The sequence below is a fragment of the Python bivittatus genome, unplaced genomic scaffold (assembly GCF_059951505.1).
Source record: "Python bivittatus isolate LINGU-HERP-01145 unplaced genomic scaffold, Pbiv_v1 ctg000080_np1212, whole genome shotgun sequence".
Classification (NCBI taxonomy): Eukaryota; Metazoa; Chordata; class Lepidosauria; order Squamata; family Pythonidae; genus Python; species Python bivittatus.
In genome coordinates, this window is record NW_028277035.1 from 49,733,884 (window position 1) to 49,753,604 (window position 19,721).

Below are 19,721 nucleotides of genomic sequence, written 5' to 3' on the forward strand. Positions count from 1 at the left end.
GCCTCTCGGCCTGCGAGCGGCAGGGCTGCCCTGGGCCGCTAGAGGGGGCCCGGCGCCCGGAGGCGAAGGGCGGGCTTGCGGGCCGGAGAGGAGGGAGCTCGCGTCACCGGGTTCGCGCGGCGCCCGCGCGGGGGGAGAGAAGACGCAGCGGCTGCGAAGCGCAGGTACCGCGGGCCAACCGGCCTGCCCCGCGGAGGGAGGAGCGTTTTGCTCCGCGGGCCTGGCTCGGCTGGCAGAGCCCACGACCGGCTGCTGACAAAGGCCCTCCCGCGTTGGGCGGGCAGGGGAGAGGCACCCGGGTGGGTGGCTGTCGGCCTACGCGCCCTTCCCTCCGGATCAGGGCCCTGGGGGGGATTCGCCGAGGGACTGTGCCTCGCCTGGGTGCTCGGGAAGAATTGCGGGAGCCTCTCCCACCCTCCGAAGTTTTTCTTTCAGAGATTAAAGCTTGGTTGCTTTAGTCCGCGCGTGGGTCGCCCTTTTCTTTGGGGCGTTGCGTGTCGGGTCTTTTGAGAGAACCGCGCAGTAAAAGGAAGAACAGCCGGCTTTCTTACGGCTCCCCCTCACAAAGAACGGGCTGCCCTTCCCCGGTTCCTTCCGGGGTTTTTGCATGGATGGTCTGTGGGCCGGGATGCCGGGCGCCGGAGTAGAGCGGGAGCCCGGCTCTGGAAGCAGGCGCTTCGGCCTCTCTAGGAGATTCCCCGAAATGGGAGGAGAGGAATTGAAGTCGGCAGGTTGGGGTTGAAGGACTCTTGGGGTGCCTGTGACATCGGAGAGGGGAATGGAACGAATGAAAGATCGGCTTGTTGGGTCGATGTACGAAGTCTGTAGGAGTGGGATGGGAGAAGATGGGTGTCAGCGTGAACTCTAACTCCAGCTTGCTCTAATAGGCCTTTGCGAGTTTTCAAGTGTCCAGTAAGGTTTACATTTTCCTACTCCATTAACAATGCCTTCCTCTCCCCATTATATGCCAGAGAAACTGCTTGAGGAGAAACAAGGTTTGTGTGAGTAGGTGTGTGCAGTCTGAGGCAAAAAAAAAAAAAAAAAAAAAAATCACCTGGTAAACAAGGGTGTGTCCTCCTATACTTAAACCAGACAAGGGCAGTGGGAAGCTTCAGCTTGTCCCAGCAGGAATAGTGCCACTTCTACTATTTTCCAAACATGATGTTTCCTCTGTTCTGAGGGGGAATTAGCTAATAGCTTCGAAGCATCCAAAGGGAAGCGGAACAAGAGTTATGATGGATCTTAGAAGAGTCCGTGATGTGCACTTCTCTCCCCATGTGGCACATTCGGCCCAGGAGCTATTGGAGCAAATAATACCTGAACACGATACTTTACGCCAAGCCTTGGCTTCTCTCTCTGCTGGTCTAGCAAAGCTTGAGAAACACCTGGAAGAGACAGATCATCGTGTGGGAACCCTGGAAGCAAAGGTGATGTCTACTCAAGGTTGTGTTGTCAAACATGCTACTCTGATGAAGGAGCTGGCAGTAGGAAAGTTGGTGGCTGACTACAAGCTGGAGACCCTAGAAAACAAATTGCGAGCTCGGAACTTGAGGGTTACGGGTGTCCCAGTAGCCATCAGAAATGTGAACCTGATCCCGTTCATAGAAAATCTGTTATCATCTGCCTCAGATTTAAATGGCAAACAGGTTCCCATCTGTATAGAAAGTGCTTACCGTCTCCCAGCAAAAAATGCCCAGATGGGTAACGTGGGTAATGGCAGTACTGTACTAATCACCCTTTCTGATTTGCGGCATCGGGAGAGAATACTGAAGACATCCTGGACTTCCTGGACTACAGACTTCCATGGTCACAAGGTATCCTTCTTTCCTGATCTCAGTCCATTGACATATGCCCGACGGAAACATTTTGTGGCTCTCAAGCAACAGTTCCTGAAGGAAGGAGTTCAGGCTTATGTATTGTACCCTGCAAAATTAAAGGTTCTGCACCAGGGGAAAACATACATCTTCAAGGACATTCGATCTGCGGCTCAGCTGCTGGATAAAATCCGAAAAGGTAGTTGGTAAATGGAGAAAAATTAGTACAGACTTTGAGGAGAAAGCCCTGCTCCTTTTGGGCATAGTATTGACAAGATGACTTTAGTAATCTTTGACCTTTGTTATTTTGAATTAAGGATAATGATTAGTAGCAGATTCAGTGGAATGAAGTCTAGTTTAGGTGTACCAGTGATGTGCAGGCACACAAACCAAGCCTTCACATCAGACTGATATCCTGAGAGACTGGGGAAGGCTTGTAAACACCTTCATCAGCATACATTGCATATGCTTGAGTGGGAAATACAAATATATGACTCAGGATCTGAATGAACTAGAAGTATCTTGGTCTACCTCTTGAGTTGGTTTCCACAGTGATTCTTCTTTTATCCTTTACTAGTAAGCAGAGAAGGTTGATAGGGGATTTTTATACTCATTTGCAGGGTTCTGCTATTGATGCAGAGGTGAAATGGTTGCTTCCAACCCTTGCAATCAACTGGAAAATTGCATCATTTACATGAGTTTTTTTTACACTGAGTACCCAATTGCTACCATATTTCCAAAGGACTTTGAAGTAACATGCTAGCAAAAGAGATTTGTTTGCATTAATATATTTTCAAGCACACAGTACTCTTTAGAATAATCTGTCCTATAGTGCTTGAAAGTAATAGACTGACATTTCTTCTTTGCATACATACTCATCTTTGCCCACAGATGGGTTTTGCCTAAAACTGATTTTATGAGATAATTGCCAAGTTTATGCATCATAAAAAAAGTAGCAATTACTTTTCTATGATTTAAGAAAAACAGTACATTTTCTACTGACAAGCTCTTCAAAGATATATGGCCATTCCTGCAATACATTTTTCAGCATTAAGTACCCAGATATCATTATAGGGCCCTAGCAGGAGTTGCTTTCAAGGAGAGTAGTGTCCATCTTTGTTATGGTAGCTTGAATTGTGGGATTTGGCAAACCCATCTTGGGCAAGTGACAAAGTCACAAAACTGCATCTTCAACTTTTGTGTGGATGTAGATCACAGTAGGAGGTCCTGAAAATAATAATTCTCCCAATTGTAGCAATGACTGAATACACTAATAATTAGTCTGATTGCTCTTTACATCTTTCCTTGCTGATTCTAAAAAGGTGGGAGAAATGTTCGTGCTATTTTAAAGCCATTGCTATGCATCAAGATGATGACTTCTGAAACATTTGAATACAAAACCTCAAATATTGTGAAGTCAGCTAGAAGATAGGGTACCTAAATGTTTTCCTGAAGCAATCACACATATTGGAACTGAATTATTTTCCTCAAAAGGCACAGAAATAGTTGTTCCTCTGCAAGCAGTTTTGCATGGTTTCCCACAATATATGCTAGGGGGAGAGGGAGGGTGTCCTACAGCTTTCCTATCACTTTTGAAAGTGAAATTTGCTCCCTTAGTGAAAAGGCTTCCTATATCTTTTGATGCCATAGACTCTGCTATTTGTGCATTGAATCTAATTATCTTTTCCCTTTCTCTCATACTGCCTGTACTTGGATAGAGGCAAAAATAGGTGAAGCAAGCAAAGCATTTCCTTCTAATTTGACAAGTGGGACATTAACAAAGATTGAAAGAGAAACTCAGAGAGAGGAACAGCAAAATCTGAAGATTTAGAAGGAAAGGATGGGCAAAAGTTTGGCGAAACCCACATAGCATCAATATGGAAGACATAGAGTGCATTTTAATTTTGTCCTGAGTAAGCTGGGTAGAATTTTGTTTCAGTAGCAAAATAAAAGGGAAGGGAGATCTTTTTGACCTTCAGTGGGGCCTAAAAGTTAGGATAGTTTAGAAAAACGGAAATATGGAAAGTGGGAATCTTCCTTCCTGTGGCTGTGAGAAGGCGTTAAGTTGTAAATGAGACAAGGGAAGAGGTATAGTTGCTGTTGTTTTTGTTACAATCTTATATATCTAAGAGCTATTTGATATTCTCCTACCAAAATTGTTTTCACTGGCATGGAAATGCAGAAATAGGGTGTGAGGGATAAACAAGAGAATACATATGTCATTTTTTTATCAGCCAGCTAAACAACAGCCATGATAGGGAAGGAGGCATTTTCTGAAACTACCTTCTGATTATGAATTGGAACCTGCTAGTACACGTTTTGGGCTTTAGAGGTCATTTGGGAAAGGCATTCTTAAGTGGGACTGTCCTACCTTCCAAATAAGAGCTCACTTATAACTGCAAGCACCTTATGCTCACTTGTTAAGGAGACAGCTGTCAGGTGAGCAATTTAGTAGTGGCAGCTGCTGTTGCACGTTGCCACTGATTACCTGGAAAAAGAACAGTCAGGTGGGAAAGCTGAAATGACACAAGAGAGGCAAGAAGACTTTTGTCAACATTGGTTTGAAAAATGCCCAGTCATGCTGATCCCTGTTACTATTTTATTTATGCTACTCCCACCTTACCTCCACCTTATACCTAGTAGATATCCATTATATACTTAGTTCTCCATCTATGCATGCCATTTTATCCTTGCAGTGGCCCTATGAGAGATGGTTGCTGATCAGTCACCCAGTAAACTTGGGTGTGGATTGAGTGTGGATTTTAATCTGGATTTCTCCAATCGTGTTCCAGTATTCATAACTTATATATCACAGCAGCCCTGGTGATTGCCTATATTCTTCCAAAGCTGGTTGTATTGGTATTGCTTAAAAAAGAGATTTAAATCTTAAGTAGCAATTCAGTATGACACTGTTATTGAGCCACACAAACAGTTTCAGTTTTTAAGTTTAAACCACCCTGTGCACTGCTATCCACCATCTCCAACTTCAGTGAGTGCCGTAGAGCTTGAAGGCTTTAGCTCTGGTGCAAGGACAAGCTGAAATAGCTAACTCTGAGCAAGATGAACTTGATGTCTGATTGTTCTAACCTCTAAACAATAAACTTGGTTTCTTATGGTGTCAAATAAAGCCATAATTATTTCCCTCCCTCCTCAAAAAAGGCATGAGGGTTGAGGAGGAAAGAAAACGTCTTATACATAGTCTGCTTATGTCTTATGTGTCTTATACCCTACAGCTGTAATCCTGAAGTTTCACGGTGCATGGCATTTGTTGGCTCATTGCCTTACCGTAGCAAGCTCTCCTCAAGCTCTCTGATCCTAGTGGATCTTTTCTTTTTCTCTCAAACCCTTTCAGAAAAGATGACTGTGACTTTGATCCGCAACAGGCTGGCGCTGCTGGTCCTAGGAATCCTTGTTACTTTTGTCCTCTACCTGTTGCTTCCTGCGATCCAGCATGAAAAATTTACTGCTTCAGTAGACATCCCTAAGCCACGGGCCATGGAGGAAGAGATGAAGGGTACAGGTGCTGGGAATGTCACCATCGTGACAGGGACAACTTTGCAAAACCCTTCTGTTTTCTTTAGAGAAGCGGTGCTGGTACAAAACAATGTGGCTTCTTCCACTGAAAGATAAGTTACCCTCCTTATTTTTGAGACTCCAAAAAGTTAAATCTCCTTCCCATAATAAATAACACTCATGCAACCTATCCAGTCTGGTAGTACACAGAAACATTAGCTTGAGTTTGGGCTGTTGGCAGCAATTCTTCTGGTTGGTTTAAAGACTACCAAAGGTATGACAAATATTGGTTGATTTAGTTTTTAAAAGTGAATCATTCTCTTGAATGGCTCATTTATTTTGTTCTACTAAAAGTTGCATTTTTGTTATTGCTGTACTTCAGTGAATAGGTGACAAAATATTTTTTACCCATCTATTTATCTTGGCATTTCCTAGATGGAAGCCATGTCATTCATTCATTCATTCATTCATTTCATAGGCCACCCCAATTTGTACGACTCTGAGCGGCTTACAAAAAACCCAATTATTATTGCTAACTAGATGTAGCTCCTGGATCTCTCCACAGAGAGAACACAATTTATTTCTTGCAGAGTGCACAGTAATTCAGCGTTGGTAGTCCATGGCTGAGTCTTGCTTGCTGATGCTAGAGTTTCCTTTCTACATCTATTGTGCTAATCTGTGGCTTTCTTGGCTAATGTATTTATAATATTATAAAATAAGAGAGATGGAGCTACTACTCAGACATTGCAGGGGATCTAAATATATTTTTCTTAGCTAGCACATTTGCCACAAAGCAATCTCATTTTCCAAGTTTGTAAAAGCATCACTTTTCATCTCTTAAAAATGGCTTTCTCTTAGTTAGCAATTAGTTGCAATTAGGAGCCTCATATGTTTTCTTTGACTATATGAGTACCATGCATTCTTATTATTGACTGATCATGGTGATTACCCAGGCCATTTAAGAATATTTTTTCTGTCAGATAATCTGAGTACATCCTTCTGTACTAGTGCCTATACTGTATAACCTTTTAAAGGATGGAAGAGAAACATTGCAAAAATTAGAATACATGTCTACTTTCCTTAGCCATGTTTGTTTATTAACTACATTGCTCATGTACATCATGGCCAAATGCTTTTCCTAACCAGGCAAGAATTACTTTGGGGCTAAAACAAACTAATACTCTTAATTTTCCTGAAAGACACTTGAGATTTCAGGGTGGGTTCCCACATTGTCCTGTGGGAAGTGATGATGCAAAGTGGGGGAAGCCAACTTTTTTTTTTCTTTTCCTTTTTTGAGATGAATTTTGAGATTTTTAATTTTATAAATAAAATATTTTGGGACTTAACAGTATTTTTCAATACATTACTCACATCAGAATGGCAAGAAATGATGACATTAATTTTTAGTTGTTTTTCTTAATAGGCTGGCAGTGATCTTCTTGCATGGTCAGTCCTTCACATCCAAGATATGGGAGAATCTAGGAACACTGGCTTTGCTTTCAGAGAATGGATATCGTGCAGTAGCTATTGATTTGCCTGGTAAGAGTAAACAGTGAATTTATTATTACTAATTTTGGCTTTTCAGCTTCAGCTTCATATGCTTTTATGAGCTGATATTTGGTAATAACAATATACATTTCTATGGATATTTATTTACTCATCATATTTATATAGTTCCCCATCTCACATTTAAGTGACTCCAGACAATGTACAACAAAACATACAAATTAATATTAATATTATTAATATTAAAAACTAAAAACAGGATAAAAAAGAGATTAGGTGAAGAGGAGGTGTTAATTACACAGCCATCTCAATAATTTGCCAGTCCCCTGGGATCCCCAGGCCTGCTGACACAACCAGGTCTTGAGGGACCTCTGGAAAGCTAAAAGGGATGAGGCCAGCCTCAATTTGGGGGGAATGATGTTCCTTAAAGTGGAGGCCACAGCAAAAAAGACCTTTTGCCTAGGACCTGCCAAATGAAACTCTGTAGTCAATGGGACCCGCAGCATGCCCTCTCTGCTGGATCTGGTGAGATGGGCAGATGTAACTGGGAAGAGGGGGTCCCTTAAATGACCTGGCCCCATGCCACCTAGGGCTTTAAAGGTCAACACCAGCACCTTGAATTGAACCAGGAAACAGACCGGTAACCAATGCAGCTTGCAGAGCAGAGGTGTAACGTGTGTTCTTCTGGAAACACATGTAACTGCCCATGCCACTGGATTTTGCACCAACTGAAGCTTCCGGATACTGTTCAAGGGTAGCCCCATGTAGAGCTTATTACAGTAGTCCAACTGGGAGGTGACTAGGGCATGAATGATTGTGAGTAGAGCCTCTCGATTTATCTCTTGGTTTGGCAACACACTTTGAATGAAGGCAGCGAACCAAGGCAGAAGGATGAGCACTACTGTTTTTATTCAGTAAGTCACTCCTATCCTGCATGTTCCATTGGCAATAATCCCTCCCTCTCTCCCTGGAGTGAATGCCAACAGATCCATATTCATAACATGAGAATGTAGTTCATTATTTAATAAGGGAGAAGGGCCCTTGGAATCTGTTAGCTAGAAGGGAAAGCCAGGTTTGTTCCAGAGTGCCATGCTCTGTAAAGATTGTGGTCAGCAACACACTGAAGATTGCACTGCCTCTCTTTTCCAGATCTGTTCCCCCTTTCAGATACTATTGTATTTTATTGTATTTGGTGGAGAACAATGTTCATATTTGTTTAGCGCATACCCCCTCCCCCCCCAAATCTTTGTAGCTCCCACTCTAATGGTTTTGAAAAGTCCTTAAAAACCTGGCTCTTCTCCCAGGCTTTGTGAGTAGGGTGGCTGTTAAGCCCCTGTTGGGTACATTTTGTGCAGTGCTTGGAATTTACGTCTGGACATTTATAGTATTTTTGTTTTTTATACTTTATAATGCAAGCCTCCCAGAGTCCCTCTGGAATTGGGTGGCCTTAAATCAAATAAATAGATAAATAAATAGGTTTCTTTGTTATAGTTATCACATTGGAGAGGTGGCAGGACTAGTCTATAAAAGTACAGCTTGCATTACTAGTGATTTATGTTTTAGAAGGATTTCTAATGTCTGGTACTGTAGGTTGAGCAAAGTTGCTTAACTAGTCAGAAGGAAGCCAGAAGTAATAGTTAGAATATACAGATTGCTGGGATAACTGCACAGCCATGTAGTTTTTCTCTTTGACCTCTGCACAGTCAGTTCCCTAGAGCCTAATTTTAGCTAAAATTCAGTGCTGCATTTCAGACTAGCAGGAGTTAGTTGTGTAGTTTAAGCATGCTTTAAATAAAAAATGCTAGTTTGGAAGAACCTAAATTTGCCCCAGGTTCTCTTAAGCTGTATTTGACCAGGGGATCACAAAGTGAAACCAAGTTTTCCCTTGAAAGTTGGAGGGCAGTGTTATGTTGCTGGTTACGACAGCCTTCCTGAACCTGGTTCCCTCCAGATCTGTGCCCTGAGGAATTCTAGGAGCTGTGATTTCAGCATATCTGGAGAGAACCAGGCTGAAAAAAGGTAAGTTCCTCTATAAAGATCAGAATGACATGAGTTAGTACAATACGTGTCTTTATTGCTAAGTTTGGTATCAATGACTAAAGCTAGTAACTAAAATCCTTTTGATGATTCTCCTTGTTTGCTTATAATTATTGCCTGATTCTACTTATTTTAGTCATTCCACTTTTTGTTTGTTTGTTTCAGGTTATGGGGACTCCCCACACTCAGATTCTGTTGGGACTGCACAAGGCCGTGTTTCTTTTCTGGAGCAAGTCTTCAAGGAGCTGGGCCTTCAGAAGTCCGTTTTGATAAGCTCATCTATGAGTGGTCGATATTCCATTCCATTCCTCCTTTCTAGCGGAGAACAGCTGAAGGGGTTTGTGTCTATTGCACCAGTGGGCACAAAAGACTTTACAACTCAACAATATCAGCAGGTCAAGGTAAGAGATCTATAGATTGGAAAAACTAGCTATATTTATTTGCATGGAAGATGACCTTGAATTTAAGGCAAACCCTCTCCTGCCAAGGAAATATTAAAGAAAAAAAGTCTCAGTGAATCTAAGCAGATCCTCCCTTTTAAAGGCATGTTTTGCAAATGATTTGAGGAAAATACATATATTCATTTCAAGTAAATACAATAAATTTGATTTAATATAAACTTTAATTCAGTTAAATTAGTGTGGTTATTTCCTGCGAATTTAACACTTCTTTCCTTCCATCCCCCCAAAAATCACTCTTTGTACTAACTTTTGGAGCTCTATAAGCTACAGGTAAGTTTTGCAGCAACATGTGTTTCCCTGGGAAGGCAGATTGTACAATCCCTGGTCTACAGCTTATTTAGAAAGGATGTCCTAGGTTTAAATCTTCCTTGTGATTTTAGTGAGGAAATGGAAAAGGGAGATGAATGGTATCTTTCAAGGACACAGATATACCAGGTACAAAATCTGATGTCTGGCATAGAGCTTTCTTTTAATATAGATGTCCTTGATGTATGTTGAAGTGGAGAAATAGGAAGAAGAGACAGAACTTGGAGGAAATTGTGTAGACAGTATTGCCAGGGAGGACAATCTCTCTAGTTTTATAAACCTGAAAGAAGGGTGGTGGAAAGAAGTTCTGCTATGCAGATACTAGGTAGCATACTTATTGTGTCAGTATAGACCAGCCTTTCTCAGCCGTTTTACCCTGGAGGAATCCTTGAAATAATTTCAGGTCTCAGGAAACCCCTTTATAAAAATTGCAAAAAAATTACAAGAACTTCACAATAAAATTCACTTCTAACCCACACAATCCACTTTTTAAGCCATTTACAACAGCAAAGCAGCAGGCCAGTAGCTGAGTTGCAGCACATAAAAATTCCCACCACTGTGAGTGTTAGGATTGTGCAATGTGTGAAATTAAAAAAACAATGTTTATTTTTTTCAATTACGACCTCTTGTGGAACCCGAGGGTTCCATGGAACTCCAGCTAAGAAAAGCCGCTCTAGACGCTTGCTGGGTTTTTATAGTTCTCCTTATGACAGATATAGCAAGTATGTGTTATTGGGCCACATAGGATTGCAGTATTCCAAATATGGCAGTCATTTCATCACCAGTCCCTCCCATCTGCCATGGCACCCGTCCTTTGGAACATCATTCCCCCTGAGATTAGATTTGCCCTGTCCCTGTCGGCCTTTTGAAAGGCCTTGAAAATGTGGCTTTGTGCTCGAGCCTGGGGCCCTGGGCATGGGTTAGAGCCCATCTCCTGATTGTATGGATGATAGGTTAGATCATGTCTGGCTGCTATGTTTTTTTATTTTTGTTTTCTATTATTTATTTTGTGTTTTTATTTTATTGTAAGATGCCTAGAGACACGTAAAAGTAAGATGGCGGGTATATAAATGGAGCAAACAAACTATATGTCATTCCATAACTTAATACCATTTGCGGCTCCTGATGTTCTGCCCCTTGCTGTGAGTAGCCAAGAGTAAGAGGTAGAAGGGCCAAAATAATTGGGGCTCCCACCCTCTAGAATTCCCTCCTAGAATAAATGGCCCTCTTTATCTGCTGTATTAATATCAGCCTTGCAAGGTAGTTCAGACAAGAAGCACACCCAGAAGTACTAGCTCTAACTTTATTGTAAGGTTACATTAACAGAATCTTGCAAGTCTGAAATTACATCTCTCCCCCCTCAACAGTCCAAGAAACTAGGGAGGGTCCCTTCTGAGTTGCTTGCCATGTCCCCCAGTCCTTCTGAGGACTCAGCTGCTGCTTGTCTGACTGTTGGCTAGTCTGCAGCTCTTCCTCCTGTCTCCCAACATCATTCCCATGTACCATTGTGTCTAATGTATTCAGATTCATGTCCATTCACTGTCTCAAGTGCTTCCTTTGATTGGAAGGGCCATCCAGATATGTTATGCTTATGTTTTTCACAGGGCCTTTTTGCAAGTTGTATTGAAGAGAATGGCAATTGTTTAGCAGTGATATTTGGGAGGCTGTACTCCTAGTGTTCACTTGCATAATCCCTGTGGAATATTGCTTATGTATTTATACTTCAATTTTTCTAGACACCAACATTGATAATTTATGGAGAGCGTGATACTGGCCTGGGTATACAGTCTCTGCAGAGCCTTCAGCAGATTCCCAGATCCAGAGTTGTCATGTTGCCTGGTGCTGGTCATGCCTGTTATCTTGATAAACCTCAGGAGTTCCACAAAGCACTGCTGAACTTCCTCAGAGAATTAAAATGACTGTGGTATCCATTCTTACTTGCCCTGCTGTATCCCATTTTCCTTTTCCCAGGGAAAAAGTGAAGACTGAATGTCTATTATGTAACTGGGATGATGTGCATATACATCTGTTTCTTCATACTTCAAGGGCTATAGAGCTTTTTGGCAGCTTTTTGATGGAAGAATTTATCTCTGCTTGTTTGTGGAGTTATTTCTTTTACAAGTGCTCCAAGTGTGATTGCCGGAATCCTGCAAACTGGCAGAAGTACTGGATCAAGGACATAGAGAGCAGGGTAGCACTATTTTCACAATATTTTTGTGACAGACTGAAGAACTTGATCTGCACATCACTATTCAATTTTTGTCCTTTTTAAGAGCTGATCTCTCCAGAGAAAGGTGCAACATCAACTCCAGCATCTTACTTCAGGAACCCAGGCCACAGATACTGTCCTGAGGTTGATTTTTTTTTCCCATTAACTACCAACTACTATTTTCAGTGTGCACATTTCTGTTCTGAGGATCAGGTGTTTTATTGTGCTTTTTATCTTATATCTATTGTTGTGGTTTGGCGGGTTTCCTCACATTTTTTCAACAGTGGAAGGAGACAAAATTGATGTGCTTGTCCTTGCTTGGAGCAGGTAACTTTTGAAATTGCCCAAGAGGCATTTGGGAAATTTGAAAAAAAACTTTGGAAAAGAAATGACACATTTTAAATGCATTTTTTCCTTTAACTTTGATGACCATGTAATACCTTGGTTGCCTAGCTGTAACACGTTGGCCCTCTGTGAATGACATATTTAGTTAGAATGTGTCATCCAAGTTCTCACCTAAGCAAGAGGGTATGGAAGACATAAAGAGAATGAATCAATAACCTTTCGAAGGAGCTTAGTCCATGTGTTAGAGGAGGGGATGATTTCTCCTACTCATTAGGTTATATGTTATCTAGGTTTTTGAGTGTTGCAAAACCGTTTAAGGGTAAATAAATTGTTTATACAGATATTTGGTGTATATATGTGTGTATGTGCAAACTAGACACACTTGATGAGATCAAGCTATGAGGCCATGACTGATAACATAGAAATTTGGCTTTATAAAACCTTATGGAATAAGGCTCTGTGTTGTTAGACTTTTTAATTATAATCTGTTACAAAAACTATGCTCACAATCACTTCCCTATAATATAATTGTGTTTTTTTCCAAACAGGTTTTCCAACTTCAATGCAAAGACTTCTTGTATGGCTTTGAATTTTCACCCAGTTACTAAATTCTCTCTAAATAAGTTCAAGTGAGTGTATTTCTACATTCTGTTGCACACTGAACTGCTAGGCTGAGTACTTTCAACTATTAGTTGAATAAGAAAAGGTAGTAATTTACTTTCTTCAATGAAAAAAGAAGCTAAGAACTTCTATTCTCTTGTGGTTTCAAAACAGAGTTAGGGGTTTATTAGAAGAGATAAAACTTTTTTCTGCACAGCTCTGGTATTCAGAAATTTCTAAGCAAAACAACGGTATTGGAGAGGTTTGTGGGCTTTGTAGCTTATCCTGATGAAGAGTGGTGGTTTTAAAGTGGAACACAAAATTTGAAAATATATGTTTCTTCTAGCTATCTTTTGAATCTAAATGCTAGAGTAAAAATATCTAGCTCATTCTATTGTTCGTATAGAGATTAGCTACCTTGATTTTAAGGTTCTCATTTAATGGCATGCAATTGCACTTCCATTTTGTTCGGACTTATCTTTTATTGGTCAGAATTATGAGTGCTCATGTGAATTAGAGTGCAATTAGAGAGAAGGTACTGCAGGTCATAACAACTGGATCTATATCCTTGCACTAATAGATCTCTCCTACTCTTTTGGAGATTGTGAATTTCTCCTTAACTGATAAGTGACCTGCATTACATGTTTGGTGTCTCTGCTGCTTAGTTGCAGGATAACAGGGAAGAGAGTGGGTTTATACTTTAGTCCCCTTTTTCAAAGTTATGGATTAATATTGGAAAGAACATTAACATTTAAAGCAGCATTCCTTGGCCTGGTGTTCAAATGATTTCCAGCTAGTTGGAAATTATGGCTATATCTAGTGCATTTGTAGGGAAGCTGACCTATAGTATAGTAATATAAAATCCAGAGGGAAGCTAAATTGCACAGCTAGATGCTCAAGATAATTATTGAAAGGCTGGTTAAGTAGTAAATACCTGTGCACAATGCAGTACATACAAAGTCCAGCTCTTACATTCTGTATGCAGTAGAAGTTGTTTTAAGAATAATTTTCCTTTCCACCTAGATTACTAAAGCAAGTAAGGATGATACTTATGAATGTGGAATACTAGGACCTCTGCAGAACATAAAGTTTTATTACTGATATTTTATTGACAATATATATAAACTTAGTATCTGCAAATCATTGCAAATAATTTGCTCCAAAAAGCTATGGCTGGTTATTGTTCTCTCCCATTAAAAGTATATCTGCTAATCTTTCAATTTACTGCCACAAAAACCATGTTATACACTACTAAATATATAGGTATGTGGTAAGAGTGCTAATGCTGACTGGCCTTGTTGCCTGTGTGCATGTTGCATGTTAACTACTCTTTGCTGCAAAAGCAAAATAAATTGGACCCAAAATGTGCAAACTATTTAATATAATATGGAAGAACCTTAAATATCATAGTGATACGAGAGATGGAAAACATTGCTCTCCGTTCCTCATGTGAAATCTGATAGAAACATTTCACATGATACAACAATAATAGAGCCACCTGTCCTATTTGTACCTCCCTGCTGAATACCCTGAAACATCCCTTCTGTGAAATATTTAGATATTTGTCTATTTTAATCTTTCCTTTTTGCAAGCCACTGGGAATATGATATATACAGTGGTACCTCGGGTCACGAACTTAATTCGTTCCGCGACTCTGGTCGTGACCCAAATTGGTCATGACCCAAATCAAATTTTCCCATAAGGTTCAATCTAAATACGGTTAATCTGTTCTGAACCATATGTATTTTTTTTTTTAAACCACAAAAATATGAAACAAAGTACAGTATGAAGAGAGAGAACGCTAACCTTGCTCGAGGTGACTTCTGGCGTGGAGGACAGGAAGGCGGGTGGGGAGGCGGTTATTGCTTGGAGGGAGAGTCCCCCTCCCTACAGGAAGCCCTGACCACGTGTCAGAGCAGGGAAAATGGCCGCGGATCCTGTTCGTCACCCGATGCGGAGTTTGCGAACGGAAGCAAAATTTTGCGAACGGTGCTGTTCGTGAACCGAATTGTTCGTGAACAGAAGCGTTCGTGACCCGAGGTACCACTGTATACCCATCATACCTTTCCCTTTCAGGGTGAGCAGTGTGGTGCAGAAAGGAAATAAGAAATAGTAAGCCAAAATAAATTTTTTCCAAAGGTGTATAGTTAAAAAAAAAAAGGAAATATAACTAATTCTAGTTATAATAGTTATAAAAAATTCTAGTTTATACCATCAGTATATAGCAAAACCATTCACTGTATCACTTCAGACCTTTCTCTCTTTGCAAACCATTCCTACTTCCACCACATTCAAATACCACTTCATGCATTACCTTTCATCTTCATATGTTTATTTTTTTCTGTTTGAGTATGTCATCAACCTCTTTCTCAGCTTTCTCAGTCATCACTTTTCTTCTCAATCTATTTAGTCTCCCTTCATGTATTTGTCTTTTATTTGATCCTCTCTGTATGACCAGACTACCTCAACATTATTTCATATTGGTAACTCACTTTTGTATTCTGCTCACTTTCATTGAACATCCATTCATTCTTCAGCTTATTTCTTGTTTACCACACATTTAAGTACTCCCTTCCCACGTTATTTAACTCACTTTGAAGTTTCTCTTTTCACTTCAGTATAACACAGTGGGCAGAGGCATAACTTTATACACAGCCATTTTTGCTTCTTTTGACAAACATTCATTCCTTGCAACAATTTTGTTTTTAATTCAATTCACTTAACCATATTCATCTACTTTCCAAACCATTTTTATTTCCATCAAAACCACTTTGCATTTCCTCTGCCTCTTAATTTTAACTGATCCTTCTTTGACTGTATTCTTTGCAATTTTTTTCTCTATATATATTCTATACAGTATATTTGTATTTTTCCTCATATAAAACCTCTTCCACATTCCACCAAGCATCCTTTTCCCTACTTCCTTGTTAGCATAACACCACACATTTCTGTGTGTACTTTGTAACATCATCATTTTCATTCTCCGCCAAGCAGGTTCCATACCATCTTTCTTCACATCTACTTTCTTTTTTGGGGTTGGGAGATTAATCTTCTAATATTTTCTCATAATCTTTTCTGTGGTGGTTCTATTTTTACTTTAGTTCCCTTAACTTCTTTTTCCCCCCCGTGTCCATTCTTGCCAAACTGCATTCTTGGCACTACCAAAAAATGGTCTGTCCTCCATTCAGAATTTCCCATCCTTCACTGTCTCACAGTCCTTCATCTTCAATCAATCAATCAATCAATCAATCAATCAATCAATCAATCACACTTTTAGTTTTATATTCATTCCTTTGCCATATCTACTTATGAAGACTTATACTTAAACCATGTATTCATAACAAAGATATTTTATCTAAGCAGATACTCATTAGTACTATTTTCATTCATTCTTAGGTCTCCATGTAGCTCAATCGTTTCTTCTATACTCTCTTGTCAGCTTTTTGCCCAAACATTCTTTCCGCTCTCCTCCAATTGCATTCATTCAAAATTTTGCAGAGTTTTTCCACTCCAGGAGTTCAGTAGGTAAGGCTGGGCAAAAGTTCTGCCTGTTGTGTTAACTCTGACTCCAACCCCAGAGACTGTCTGGCAAGATAATATACAGTGGCTCACCAACCTTTAGGTAGATGCAGTGTACTGATAAACACTCAGGATGCCTCAGAATATGACTAAAGGTGATTATAAGAATGCATATAATAAAGTAACTGGATACTTTGGGGAATTCATGATAATTCAATTAGTATAAAAGTGAATAAAGTGATCAAGTGCATTTATACCTATTAAAGCCTGAATATGATTAGTGTCTTCTTGTATATTTTTCATGATAATGTGTTTGTTGCATTTAAGCTGTTGCTGCTATGTGAGCACTGCAGTACTAAATCTTTTCAGGAGGAAACAGGGATACAGGGAGAGGAACCTTCTGGGCCACAAAATTGTACAGGTTTTTGTCCTTGTCTGGCTTTGAATTTTAATGGAAACACTCCTGGGAACAAATATGATTTACTGACTTTGGAACTGTCATCAAGTTTGGATGTCAAATGCTTTCATCAGTGTGCCGATTCTTCCTAACATTCAATTTAGCTAGTCTCCAAAGGAACAGATTGAAACTTATTGATGAATATAACATATAGATAAATTTAATGATTGCTTTCTTAAACTGGGAAAGAGATAAAATGATACATGTTTGCTATTCTGCCTATAGCAAATTCTATAAAATGCACATGTGTGTTGATAGAAACAAATCACTTCTGAGCTTATTTGGTTTTTGTGAAGTTTCCAACAAAATATCATATTTATTTATTTTGTTGTTCAGTTACTTCTGACTCTTCAGTTGCTTCTGACTCAATATTTTGTCAGCAGTCAACTTTGGCTTTTTACTTCAAAGGTATGAATAAAATATTTTGCATCTTTTTATTACTTTGCTCATAATTGGCACTTGCTGTGGTCAAGGTCATCATTCTCTTAACCAGTTCAGCAAGTAACTTTTTCTTAAAACAATATGAAATTACCATTTAAAATAATGGGCAAGTACTTAAAAGACTAAATTAGAAGCAGCTAGAATTAGATACTTTTTTAAAAAAATAGGCACTTGTTTACTATAGCAAAATGTACAAAAGTTAATTAGACTTATTAGACAAGAGCATGAGAGCCAGTTTGGTGTAGTGGTTAAGGCACCAGGCTAGAACCCGGAAGACCCTGAGTTCTAGTCCTGTCTTAGGCACAAAGCCAGCTGGGTGACCTTGGGCCAGTCCCTCTCTCTCAGCCCTAGGTAGCAGGCAATGGCAAACCACTTCTGAAATCTTGCCAAGAAGACTGCAGGGACTAATCCAGGTAGTTGCCAGGATTCAAGACTGACTCAGACACAAAAAAGAAAAAAATACAAGAATATAGTAACTATAACCATAATCTAAATGGCTCACATTACAACCAAAAGTAAGGCTTTTCCTACTGTAGAGTCATCCATATTAGGGCCCTCATACTTTGAAAACAATTTGGAAAAAAGACCTCATGTGGGCAAGTACAGAATGCCTCTCTGCTATTTTGTATGTGCAAAAAAAAAAAAAAAAAATGCTATTCTTGGAATGAATCAAATAACTAATGCAGCATATCTTTAATATGATCCTTAAAGGAATGGCATCTTTTTCAGGCTCATGCATAAGCCTGATAAAGCATGTTTACATTCATGAATAGGTAGAGAGGTATTGTGCTCATGAGGTCAAAAGCACTTTGGTCAAATAATTTTCAGAGTGTATGTAATGAAAAATATTGTTATTATAGTGATACAAAATCAAAAACTAGATCTAGTTTTTTCTAGCAATTGGAACCTTAGAGGCCTGTTACTTTCTCCATAGGGAATCTGGAATTGAATGTGGCTATCTTAGGAACAATATTCAAATTGGCTCTCCCAGCCAATGCTGGAAGATGCTTAAAATTCAGAGCCTGATGCAGCCAATACTGCAGCACTGAATGAAGACACTGGCCTAGCAAGGTCTTGAGTAGCAAAGGCAATAAGTAAATAATAGCAGACAGTTTGGGAAGCTGACAGGGAACTTTGACCAACGGAGAGCCTGGTATTGTGTCACTTCATGCCACAGGAGGACTATAGCTATGCAACATTTATGCAAGATGCATTCAAAAATAACTCAGCAATGTTATTAAAAAATCAGAATGCTTGCTGTATATAATTTCATTTCTTCTGAAACTGAATCTGTTAGTTCTATGCAAGCATGAAAAATAGAAGTAGTTGCTTACTTGGGGTTGGGTTGTAACTGAAGAACTGGGTAGAGAGGGTAGGTCTTGGAAGTGGTCCATAAAGACATGTACTGTACAAGACTCAAAGGAGGAAGGCCTGGCAACTTCTTCCCATTGTTAAATTGGCAACACTATAATTGAGAACAAAATGACTCAGTTTCTTTAAAAAGTAATAAAACAGATTGTCCAAGCAGGAGAAGTGGTCTGGAAACTTGGAAGTGTTTCAGTAATGGAGCCTGAGTCCCTTGACTGCTAAAACTTTGCAAGAGATGGAAAAGTAACAAATCTTTATTTCTCCACATGCTGAGTTTTAATATATTGGAATATTATAATGCAAGGTATAATGGAACGAATTCCGCAAGTTCTGCCACAAAGTTTCTCATCCTCAACAATTGACCCTATCATGCTACCCTTAAGTGGTGTTGTACAAGATGATGTTCACAAACTATACAAATGCTAAATTTTATGCACTATTTTTATGTGTAGAAAGCTTGACTTTAATTTACGTGAAGCCACCTAAATGTTTGAGTGTACATCTGGCCCAAAATCTGAACTGTTAACTTCAGTCACACAACACAGATGGCTCACCACAGTTGGCTGCACTTGCACACAACATCTTTGGTGATTTAATCATGATTTACTCAATCCACTTTCTCTGAGTTTCCACAGTATAGTAGATTAAAATCTGCTTGGCTGGTGTGTGGTGCTGAAAGAATGAAAAGAACACAGGTGGCTTCTGGCCGGGGTGGAAGTGTTTATAACCCTGGAGGACCCCAATTCTTGCTAACATGCTAGTTCAAGACTGGTCCTACTGTGGAGAGCAGCCAAACTACATTCTTTCTTCAGGGACCCTCACCCAGAGTTTGTTTTGAGGACAAAATGCAGGACAAAACCACACATTCCCTCTGCCAAAGTCCTGACAGCGTTTCACTCAGTCCCTGCCTGCCCTTCCCAGTTATTTCCGCCGCGTTCTGCTTCCCTGCCTGCAGAAGAAAAACGCTGCTTCCAAGCACGCCGTCCTGAACCCGGGCGCTGCTTATTTTCGAAGCGAAATCCCGCGGCTCTGGTTTGCCCCCGCCGCCTTGGGCCAGGGCAGGGCTGCAAGCCGCGCCGCTCATCGGATTGGCCGCGAGCGGGCGGGCCGGCGCGCGCCTTGGAGATTGGTCTGCTTCCCTGCGC

General features: G+C 40.2%; 1 protein-coding gene across 3 annotated transcripts; it reads left to right on the plus strand.

Annotated features, from left to right (window-relative positions):
- Positions 1–27: 27 nt before the first annotated feature.
- On the plus strand, positions 28–16,587 carry ABHD14A (abhydrolase domain containing 14A). Of its 3 annotated transcripts, none has more exons than XM_088134035.1 (5): positions 28–164; positions 5,167–5,438; positions 6,749–6,866; positions 9,036–9,271; positions 11,374–16,587. In XM_088134035.1, exons 2-5 carry the CDS (start codon positions 5,172–5,174, stop codon positions 11,554–11,556), a joined length of 804 nt encoding a protein of 267 aa, XP_087990161.1. In that variant the 5' UTR covers positions 28–164; positions 5,167–5,171; the 3' UTR covers positions 11,557–16,587. The 3 variants fall into 3 exon arrangements, with proteins under 3 accessions (XP_087990161.1, XP_087990162.1, XP_087990160.1); XM_088134036.1 differs by having other exon boundaries at positions 160–299; XM_088134034.1 differs by lacking the exon at positions 28–164 and adding an exon at positions 306–2,013.
- Positions 16,588–19,721: the final 3,134 nt, after the last annotated feature.

Coding starts and splice junctions, on each gene's coding strand:
- ABHD14A (XM_088134034.1), top strand. CDS start 1,233: ATGATGGATCTTAGAAGAGTCCGTGATGTGCACTTCTCTCCCCATGTG. Junction 2,014..5,166: donor GCTGGATAAAATCCGAAAAG/GTAGTTGGTAAA, acceptor AAACCCTTTCAG/AAAAGATGACTGTGACTTTG. Junction 9,272..11,373: donor AACAATATCAGCAGGTCAAG/GTAAGAGATCTA, acceptor CAATTTTTCTAG/ACACCAACATTGATAATTTA.